The sequence below is a fragment of the Oryzias latipes genome, chromosome 15, assembly GCF_002234675.1.
Source record: "Oryzias latipes chromosome 15, ASM223467v1".
Classification (NCBI taxonomy): Eukaryota; Metazoa; Chordata; class Actinopteri; order Beloniformes; family Adrianichthyidae; genus Oryzias; species Oryzias latipes.
In genome coordinates, this window is record NC_019873.2 from 22,174,513 (window position 1) to 22,185,317 (window position 10,805).

Consider the following 10,805-nt stretch of genomic DNA (forward strand, 5'->3'; position numbering starts at 1 on the left):
AAAATACTACGACTACCATAAGACTACCATAACATTTATTAGGGTAGAGCATGTCCATGAAGGTTCTCGCTAATCCAGGTGACGCTGTCTTGAAGTTTAATCATGGCATCTAGAATAAATTTCTTTCTTTACAAACATTTCATCACTCATCCAAGAGGTTTCATCGGACTAACGACATGATTCAACTTCAAGACATGAGGTAGAGCCTAATTACATCATTTGTATTGATTATTTCTTTGTATGATGATTGTGCCCTTTTTTTTTTTTAGATATTTACAAGATTTATGTGAGATTAACGATTCTTTTTAAATTCCTATCTTCACATTTATTTAAACAGATTTTTTAATTTTAATTTAAAACACATTTTTTAAAAAGGGATCTAACCTAAAACTGTTATGTTTCAATCAGGTCTGTTGAAATTTGCCATCAGTCCAGTCCAATCAGGTCAATCACATCACTTACTTTTACATTTACTGTCTTTCAATGGCTGATTCCAAATGCAAATGTAACAGAGTAAAAAAACTCAGAAAATAAGAGAGCAGCAGAAAGGCAAATAAGAAGATTGCAATGCCACACTACTCCACCAATGTTCCGACAGGAATTTATTTTTATTATTATTTGTATTTGACAAGGTGCAACAGTGTTCAACATTTATTCATTTTAACTTGTTTAAATCAGAAAAAAAAACCATCAACTTGCCAGTATTCAAGACCAGTTATACCAGCCAGAACATGTCAGTCCATCAGTCAAAACCAATCTGAATTCCGAGCGTCCTTCACATTTACTTTACCCCCTTGTTCCCAGACTTTTCCATCTGGGTTTCTGTAGCTTGAAGTTCTGTCTGTCTTTGCTTCAATAAACTTTTCTCTGGATTCTCAGCACTCATTCCTCTTTGCCCAAAAGAAAAAAAGGCTTTTTTTTAATTAAATATACTTTAAATGTAAAGTAACAAGTGCAAATGAATGAATGTTTGAACAAACCACTTTCTTTTCTCGGCTGCAACTCCAGGTGGGACATAAGTAAAGAGGAACGCGAAGTCTGCTCTCAAAACAGTTTTTTTTTAACGTATCAATTACAAAAACACGGCAAGCTTTTATTTTGAAATCACTTTAGAAAACTGTAAAAATTATCTGAATTTGTTTTATTTTCCCACCACCCTCCTAATCCCATACAAATTATAAATTAAACAATTCAAAAATAGAAACATTTCAATCTAAATTGTAAATTCATTAATGACATGACATGTCAATGTTTGAAGTTTCAGGAAAAAAACATATTGTCTGATGCCCTTTGTTACAACCGTATGGTGCTTCCAAAGCCCCACACACTGAAAGCAGGGTAGACTGGCTCTGTGAATGTTGTGTGGATTTTATGCAGAAGGCGAAAGCCACCACTGATGTCATAAAATGCCAATGTTCCCTTTGCATGATCCACATAGACACCGATTCGGGAAGTCAGTTGGGCTGGAATGTCTTGGCTCTTATTGTTGTGCACAAAGGAAAATTTGTCAGCGCAATACAAACTCCAGGACTTGTCGTTCCAGCCCACGCTGCACTCGTTGCCTTGTCCTTTGCGGCGGATTCCCCTGTAGGTTATGGCTATGTCGATCTCTGTTCCACTCCAATCCACCTCCCAGTAACAGCGAGTCCCACTCACACTCTCCCTGCACAAGACCTGAGTGGGAACATGGAAAAACACGCCTGTTCAGATGACGATGCACCTCCAGAAACTTGAATCATTTTTGGAATGTTAGCACCAAACCATCACTATAGGCTACATTTAAGACAGGTTTTTTTCAAGGTAAAACATCCCAGTGAAGAACAAGTTAGTAGTAAAAAGAAAGGAAAGACAAAAATATATGTATCTGTAAAAGTACAGCAATTGTTTAACATTATTTTATCAGTTTCTGTATCACGACAGATTGATTCTCACCTGCTGCCAGTGGTCAAATCTATCTGGATGGTCAGGGTAGTTCTTTGGTTCACTTTTCATCGTAGCTCTTTGGTTTCCCTCAGACAGGTGAAGACTGGGGTGAACCGTGTTGACATCCAAAGTCAACTGGCGGGAGTCTAATCATGCCAGAACAATTTCAAATACTTATTTTTATTTGGCTTCATTTTTATTCCTTTTTTTTTTGTTAAACAAAACATGAGAAATGTGCAATCGTTTTATGTAAGTGTAGAATAAGTTCCAATATTTGACAGGTGGGTGAGGTCGACTGGAAGTGCCTATGTTTGTCCAACTGATACTTAAAAGAAAATATGCTTTGTGGCAGGTCGTCAAACCTGTTCAGCAAGCTGAACACCTTTAGGTTTCAGTCACTTTATTAAAGAAACGTCCCCATCCTCAGAAGCCAAGATGGCAATTTACTAAATATGAATGTTTAGGGTTATATGCGCATGTGTTCACATCCACTTTTCATATTGAAATGTATTCGATAACTCACATTTTAAAAAGTCCTCTCTTGTCTTTGGTTCTTCTCCAATTCTTGGTTCTTTACTCAGATATGAATCTTTCCTAGCATAAATCTCATCTTCCTGTGTGATGTGCACTTCTTTCACTGAAAGAAAATAGCATGGTGAGTAAAAAACGTCTTCATTCTACCTCTGTAGTAGCAGAAAATAAGGACAAATAGACCAACCTGCTTCAGAGATTTTAAACATTTCGGTTTTTATGACCTCTTCTGTTTGGACTCTCAGTGCAGCAACAGCTCTCTTGGAAGCCTCAAAAGAATAATGGGGCGCAACCTTGATTTTGTTCAGATCTTCATACCCAGAGGGCCCAGCCAAAGATTGCCAGCTCTGATTTTAAAAAAGAAAGATGTGATGAATGAAGCACTGTCAGCAGGTGTCCTCTGACCTTTAACTTGACTGGTGTTATTTGGGGTTACTAAAACACATCGGCCAGACCTGCAGAAAGTGTATGTGATCGTCGGTGCGTGAGAGCTTCTCCAGATCAGTGTGTCTTTTCCTCAGCAGAGTGATCTCCTCTTCCAAGCGGTCGAGCAGCAACTCACCCTTGGTCACGGTGGTCCTCTCGTGAGTTCGGATCATCTCCTTCACTTCATTGTACTTCCTCTCTATGGAAAGCAGAAGCTCAGAGAAGATCCGCTCATTCTCCTCCATGACTGTTTGAGCAGAGTGCTGATAGAAAAGAAAGGTTTTAGTTTGAAACTGCTTGAAATGGACTTAGGAGAAACAGATTTGAACTTACTTTTACTGATTCAACAGCCTGTCTCAAATCCTGCCACTTCTTAATTCTTTGATCAATCCTTTGTTGGGATTTGTGCAGTGTGGGACCCAGTTGTTTCTACACAGTACACATACAATCTGTCATAATTAGTGCATATTTGTAACACTCTGTGACTGTGCACTACTTACTTGTTTCTCAGTCCTCTCAGTTCCAGCCGGTACAATGTCGTGGTGTTTGTGCTCATCCATCATGCACAGAACACAGACTGAGGTCTGATCGGTACGACAAAAAGCTTCTAGAAGCTTGTCGTGCTGAGCACAGATCTTTTCCCTCATCTGACCGGTCGCTTTGACCAATTTGTGTTTCATCAGAGTTGGGTAGTCGTAGTGGGACTGAAGGTGAGTCTCACAATAGGATGCCAGGCACACCAAGCAGGACTTCTCAGCCTTCTGCTTCCTCGACGTACAGAAATCGCACAGAACTTCTCCATGTTTAGCCCTGGGTCTGATCTGCTCTCGACTGGCCGACCGACGAGATTTATCCAAATTGCTGTACCTGTCTAAATCCAGACCGCTGCTGTTGGACATTATCTTGACAGACGATAAAAATTGTGGTCCAGAAAATCAAACTAAAAATGTAAAATTAGCCAAAGTTTGAACGGAGCAATTGAAGATGAAAAAATAAAAAACAGGCAATATGGGCAACCAAAAAACAAACCTTCCAGCTTCAGTGAAACTGGTTGACTGGTAAGATGTCTATGAGAATGTTTGCTATGTGGTTCACTCCCATGATGAAACCGGTTTTACCAGTTGGTGCCTAATGAAGTGGGAATGGAGCAAAAAGAAAACAACAGAAAAGCCCAAAAATTTGAACTTAACTGAAAATAACAAAATTCTAAATATTTCTTAGACGATTAGTTGTAAATAGTGAAAATACTTAAAACATGTTTTTATTTAACTTTGTATTTTGCCCCAAAAAATGTTTACAAGTGACAGCATTGAGAAAACAGCCCCACAATCCGCTTGCTTGTGTGGGTTTTATCTGGACATTTCACCTTTTCAGCTTCCTCCCAAAGTTAATTTAGTACTAAATTAACTTAGTGTGTGTGTGTGTGTGTGTGTGTGTGTGTGTGTGTGTGTATGTATGTATATATATATATATATATATATATATATATATATATATATATATATATATATATATATATATATATATATATATATATATATATATATATATATATATATATATATATATATATATATATATATATATATATATATATATGTTTGTGTGTGACTCTTGAGTTAACTCTTAATAGTTTGATTAAATAAAGGTTATTTCGGATAAATTCCATCTGAAAACCTTGAAAGGTAGGGGCCGAAGCCTTGCATTGCTAATTTTGTAATTATTTTGTTTTACTGTTATATTTTATCTTTTAATTTTCACTGTTTCATCCTGCAGTACACCTCCAAGCCTGTAGGGGGAGACCATCGTTTTCGACTTCACTGAAATGACAATGGTTGCTTTCGCTAAAGTGCGTCGGTGGTCCAACGTTGGCGCCAGATGAGCTGTGGCGCCAGCTATACACACAGGCCGAGAAAGGAAGGGAAGACACGCACAGCAGTGTGACGAGGCTCACTACAGCTTGCAGAAAAGCCATACTCAACCAAGAGTTTGAAACTTAACTCTTTTCTATTATCTTCTACTGCATCCTAAGAGTAATCGATAGGAGAGGTGGGTGACTGTTTGATACATCATAAGTCCTTAACTGGGATTTTTGTTTTTTAATCTCGCTGATTATTTTATGATTTCTGTAGAACTTACTCGGTGAGTCGGTCTAATATACATAGTCCAGTTCGGTTCTAGTGAACGTATTTTTTCTAAAAAAAAAAATCAACCAAGGCTTCCGCTTTATTTGTGCTATGGCTGGTGGATTATTATTTTCTTGCAGTTTATAACTTTGGGATGGGGAAAAATAGGGGCCTTGACCCGCATTAGATGCAGTACCGTTTAAAAAACGATCTAGATGCACAGTTGTGGTTTAAATTGTAAAATAGTAGTGTCTATAGGTTGACCCAGTCTGTCTCTTGGACAGCATTTCTTTTTTCGCGTTAACGTATAGTTTTAACCTCAGCGTGGACATTTAACATGGCTGGATGGGCGGTTAAGCAAGCTTCCGCTCCAGTCTCTTGAAATCTGCATAATAAACCAGGCTAGTATGGATACTTTAGCTTTACTAGCATGCTGGATTAGCTGGATCGTTAGCTTGACATCGTGGCTATGCAGCCATGGCGCTAATGCGGTTGCACTTCGGTAGCTGCTAATATTGGCAAGGCCGCCATTGGCGTCGTGTTTGCCGTTTAAACCGCTGCAGCGAAGGAGGGTGGGAGCTCGTGCGCTCCTAGCTCTTTCGTGCACATTGTTTTCTTTTTTTCCCGATCGTATCCTTACTTCGACACTTTAAGGATAATAGTTTACCTCGCAACGTGTCGTCTGTGGTTTTAGTGTAAGTAAGACTAAGAGGGGTGTCTTTCCTGGGTTTTTTAGGAACATGGACGATCTTGGATGGTTAGCCATCTTTGTTTCAGCTAGCTAGTATCTTCTTGGAATAAACTCCTGGCCTGCTAATGTTTTCAGTTCAACTCTGTAGAGACTGTTACACGTTGTAATATGCTATAGTCAGGCATGAGTTATTTTTATATATACAAAAGAAAACTACATTTCCTTAATATCTAAATCGATTTAATCCGAGGTCGTTTTGTTGCAGTATGTCGCGAATGGCGGAAGCTAACAAAACTGTCGTTAGCCAAAGGCAGCCATCTTAGGCGGTGCGATGTTGGCTAGCGCCTCAAATTGCTGGTGGGGCACAACAAGATGGCCTGTTAACACTCGCACTGTATTTCCGCGTCTCTTGTTGGCTTAAGTAACACGAAACTCCTTAAGACAGATTTTCCGATTTGATGTAAGTACTTTGCTGCCATTATAGATCTAAATGGATGTGTTGCTTTATCGGTTTTCAGTGAAGCTAGTTAGCTGGCTATATCACGATCATTAGCAGCTAACAATACTTGTTTTTTGGTTAACCAATCGCCCTTCGACCATAGCCAGCTAACTAGCGGCTATAAAGGCTATTTGTAGCTTTTTTGGAAGGCTAGCAACCACTTGGTGAATGTTTAATAACAAACTATCTTGATAACGTTTACATGCAATTAAACATTTAATCCCCGTTTTAGCCGAACTGCTTTTGGTATGATGGAGATTAGCTATCCAGACAGGGTATCCCTTGTTTCTGTTTAGAAGAAACGCCTAATTTAAGAATCAATACACAATATTTTTTATCAGCTGAATTAGCTTCGGATTTGAAGCTTGTCTTGTATGCTAATGTAGCTAACAAATTATATCCTAGCCTGCTAATTAACCCGTTTGCACATGTTATCATTTTTGTTAACAATAAATATATTTATATATTTTTGTCAGACTTTGATTTAAGTTTTTTGTCTGAACAATTTCTCTGGTATTTGTATCGATAATAATTTATTTTTATTTATACGTTTAATGTATATTTTATTCAAATATTAGTTTGAAAACTTAAGAAACCCTGGAACAATATAGCGTACAAATAGTATTTATTGTACCGTATTTATGTTTGGTAAACTACTACATTTTTACGATACAATTGTAAAATGTTGTTTAATAAATGTTTTTTCTATTTGGCCCTCTTTTACAGGTGTATTTTGTCACAGGATATTCTGTGTCAAGGCTGCTAAATCCACATCCATATACCCCAGTTTCTTAATTTAGTCCTCATCCGGCATAAAAACGGAGGTCGCCGGGCTGGAGTGTGTTCTCATGGCCGAGTCAGAGACTGAATGTGACACGCCTGGCCTTGACACGCTTGGGTCGGAGTGTGTCATAGCCCACAGTCATGTCGACCTTCACTATGGAGCGGAAACGGAGATCATGACAGAGGAAAAGCGTGGCCTGGAGCTGGAGATCCATGGAGGTGACCTAAAGATTCAAGGGTTGGGGACAGAGCTTGGTGCTGTAACTTGTGTGGAGGCCATTGTTGCTGAGTCGGATCATGATTACATTAAGGTGGAACCTGCTGATATGCACTGCTTCACAGCAGCTGAAATCAAGACCACAGGGACGGAGACTCTGTTGGGAGAGGTTCTGCTTAAGACAGACAGTGAGCACATGGTTAAAGTGGAATCCGACCACGGCGGGGAGCTGACAGTGGAGTCCGAGAATGGTGTGATCATACACGAGGCCCACGGGCTGCAGTGCAATGAGTGCGGGGAGATTTTCGGTAGCATAGCGGATCTTCACCAACACTTTGAGATCCACAAAGATCTCAACCCGTACATCTGCGTGCACTGCGGTGAGAGCTTTGCCGTTGAAGCCAGCCTCAAGCAACACATGAAAATCCATATGAAAGAAATGCCGTACGTTCCTCCCGGAGTTGAGATCATGGGCAAAGATGTCATAGATGCCTTCAGCCTCAAATCACATCAAATGATTCATTTGACAGACAAGCCCCACAGATGCTCAGAGTGTGGCAAGAGCTTTGCAGCAGCAATCACACTGAGAGAACACATGAAGATGCATTCTGAGGACAAGCCGTACAAATGCACTCAGTGCAGAAAAAGCTTCGTTCGTAGAAGACATCTGAAAAAGCACCAAGAGGTCCACGCTCGTGAGAAGCCATATACTTGCGGCCAGTGTGGCAAGGGCTTCGCAACAACTTCCAACCTAAAGCAGCACCAGAAAACCCACGCCGCGGTCGTTCTTGGAGACAAACCCCACCGCTGCGCACAGTGTGGAAAATGCTTTGCGGCCGCCGCCACTCTTCGAGAGCACCAGAGGGTCCACTCGGGAGAGAAGCCGTACAAGTGCAACATGTGCAGGAAGAGCTTTGTCCGCAAACGCCACCTAAAAAAGCACCAGCAGGTCCACGCTGGAGGGAAGCCCTACACCTGCAGGCATTGTAACAAGGGCTTCAACCACTCCTCGTCTTTGTCTCGCCATCACAAAACTCACCTGCAGAATCCTGTCTTTTCCCCGCCTCTGCCTGGGAAACCCATGTCCTATGCCACACCCCCAAAACAGAGGGTGCTCCAGGAGGGAGAAAAACCCTACATGTGTCATTTCTGTGCCAAGGGCTTCAATCATTCATCCTCTCTGTCTCGCCACCAAAGAGTCCACTCTGAGGGCAAGAGCTACACCTGTGGGCATTGTGGTAAAACATTCACCCACTCCTCCTCTCTTGCAAGGCACCAGAGAGTCCACTTGGAAAACAAGCAGCAGCAACAGCAGGAGCAGCAGCCACAAACGCCTCAGCCTCAGTCGCCGCAGTACGTCACCATCCACACAGGAAAGGCATTCCCCAACAATGCCTTCTCCAAGCAGCACACCCCGACCAGTGAAAAGAGATACAGGTGCTCACAGTGTGGAAAAGGCTTTAACCATTCATCATCCCTCTCCAGACATCACAGAATCCATGTAAACCATTGAGCCTTGTCACGAGTGGTCCCATATTAAAGCGCCCACATTCCCAAACCCCCTCGTTTCTGTCCTATGAATTTTTTTTTTTAATGGTGTCCCACTTTACAGACACGATACACAACAGAGAGGTCTGTATCGGTGTGTGATGGTTTAGTGGAGCATCTGGACAAACTTTAAAATAGGAAGTGGTTTTGTGTAACGGACATGGAACTGGACCCCGGCGGGGCTTTGCGCCCAGAACACGATGCTAGATTGTGAAGGAATCTGTTCTTGAACGAGAATGCTTCCATTCCTCCAAGACATCCTGATCGAAAAAAATATGATCTATGTGAAAAGGTTGTTTTTATGGGGGATGGTCAGTGCTTTCCTTCCTGGGCTTTTGATAGATGTTTGGTTTGGGGGCACATTAGCAGTTCATCTACAATTTTAGTCAAAGCTATATAAACGAGCGGGGGGAAAAAATCTTGCTTCTATATCTTTCTTATACCTACATAACTCGGATGAAGCAAATATGAAAAGAATCCAGTGTAAATAATCCACTGATTTTTCTTTTATATTTCTGTATAGGTGACTAGTGTGCTGTTCTGGAAAAAAAATGACAGTTTTGATAGTATGATCCACTTGCTCCCTTTTTATTTTCTTTTAAGTGATGAAGATGTGGGTGTTCCCATGCACACTGGGCTCCAGCAGATTCAGAGCCGTCTTGTATATTTATGAAATTGTTTTATTTTTTTTTTTTTTTTGTTTTGTATGTCTATGATGGTTTAGCACTGCGGCATAGACTGTACAGAGCAATACTGACTGACATCCTGAGTCTGTTATTACATGCAATTTAATCATGATAAAAATGCATTGTAGAAAATAAAAGCCCTTTGGGTAGCATATTGTATCACGCCCCGTGTCCCAGTTATTTACCATGTGCTTTTTCAACAGCACACAAGTTCTGAATGTACATGACCAGCTATATAATACTATATTGCTTTGGAGACAAATGACTTGTGTATAGACTAGGTAACTATTGTTGCTCCTCAAAATACTACAATTTGATCTGAAAAGGTTGTGTATACTGAAAGACATGAGAATCTCATTTTACAAGAATTTTATGAAGTCCAGTGGATTGCGATCGATTTACTGTTCGTGTAAAATATCTTTTACAAACTGATGTATTTTTTTAGACATGGTTTGGGTTCTATGAAAGGGAATGAAAAAGAGAGGCAGTTTGAAATGAGTGAACACTTTGGTGAGCAATATTTTTCCCTTTTTTTTTAAATTTTGGATTACAGTTCTTCAAACTGTAGCATAGGTTTCTTCCTTGTGTTAGTTAGGTGCCTTATTGCATGCTGTGTAGAAATGTATGCCAAGCTGTTATTTGAGAAAAAAAACTTAAGGTTGTCAAAAGTCTTTAGTTCTTCATACTTACCCTGCATTTTTATTTGATGTCACAGCTAACCTTTTTTTTTTTGATTTAATGTATGTTATGTGTTTACAATGTTACAACCAAATTGTCTCTTATTTTTGTCCCTTCATTTTTGTTTATGGCCTCACAGAGAAAAATGTAAACGATCCATTTAGAGTCCTCTTAAGGGCGAATCCTGTAACACCTCTTCCCTATCTGAGTGGCACATTTATGGATAAATAAAGGTTGTTGACTGTCTGGTTGTTGAGTCAATGGAGTCCTGAAAAGAACTGCTGTTGCTCTCATGGCTGCACCACCAAGGTTTGTCCACAAAGTGTCACCCTATCATAGTTATTCAGCCATAGCTTGTGTGAGAGATTTGTAGATAAAAGCAATTCCTACATTCCTTCCTACATTACAGATCTTTAAATTAAACTGGAGTTGAGGTAAAATATATATATATATATTCGATGTTCTGTTGTAAGTTTATATAAAATTCCGAAACAACCTGCAGTTTTACTAGATGTGACTTGTTTGAATAGAAACAGTCTTCTTGGATAGAGAGCTGATTAAAGTCATAGTTATTCTGGTTTAGTTATCCCTTGTGCTATCTTAGATGACCCCACCCTTACTTTGACATGTTATTCCTACCATGATAAAGGTGGAAAGATTTCATGTACAGTAATCCATGGACACCAGTGATGATCAC

General features: G+C 40.0%; 2 protein-coding genes across 4 annotated transcripts; one reads left to right on the forward strand and one right to left on the reverse strand.

The window, feature by feature from the left end:
* Window positions 1-584: 584 nt before the first annotated feature.
* On the reverse strand, window positions 585-3,934 carry LOC101160580 (tripartite motif-containing protein 16). Its single transcript, XM_004077132.4, has 7 exons — window positions 3,381-3,934; window positions 3,214-3,309; window positions 2,910-3,143; window positions 2,642-2,801; window positions 2,447-2,560; window positions 1,933-2,069; window positions 585-1,674 (listed from the first exon to the last, which is right to left on the reverse strand). Exons 1-7 carry the CDS (start codon window positions 3,777-3,779, stop codon window positions 1,294-1,296), a joined length of 1,521 nt encoding a protein of 506 aa, XP_004077180.1. The 5' UTR covers window positions 3,780-3,934; the 3' UTR covers window positions 585-1,293.
* An 804-nt stretch (window positions 3,935-4,738) lies between these two features.
* Window positions 4,739-10,354, forward strand: LOC101157880 (zinc finger protein 883). 3 transcript variants are annotated; one of them, XM_004077372.4, is made up of 2 exons: window positions 4,739-4,929; window positions 6,923-10,354. In XM_004077372.4, exon 2 carries the CDS (start codon window positions 7,045-7,047, stop codon window positions 8,707-8,709), a length of 1,665 nt encoding a protein of 554 aa, XP_004077420.1. In that variant the 5' UTR covers window positions 4,739-4,929; window positions 6,923-7,044; the 3' UTR covers window positions 8,710-10,354. The 3 variants fall into 3 exon arrangements, with proteins under 3 accessions (XP_004077420.1, XP_011482753.1, XP_011482754.1); XM_011484451.3 differs by lacking the exon at window positions 4,739-4,929 and adding an exon at window positions 5,271-5,701; XM_011484452.3 differs by lacking the exon at window positions 4,739-4,929 and adding an exon at window positions 5,729-6,157.
* The last annotated feature ends 451 nt before the right edge of the window (window positions 10,355-10,805 follow it).

Bases quoted from the DNA above. Each gene is read 5' to 3' on its own strand.
- LOC101160580 (XM_004077132.4), bottom strand. From the start codon at position 3,779: ATGTCCAACAGCAGCGGTCTGGATTTAGACAGGTACAGCAATTTGGAT. The intron at 3,144-3,213 runs GTAAGTTCAAAT...CTTTTCTATCAG, and splicing joins AGGCTGTTGAATCAGTAAAA to CACTCTGCTCAAACAGTCAT. The intron at 2,561-2,641 runs GTTGGTCTATTT...ATTTTCTTTCAG, and splicing joins GTTTAAAATCTCTGAAGCAG to TGAAAGAAGTGCACATCACA.
- LOC101157880 (XM_004077372.4), top strand. From the start codon at position 7,045: ATGGCCGAGTCAGAGACTGAATGTGACACGCCTGGCCTTGACACGCTT.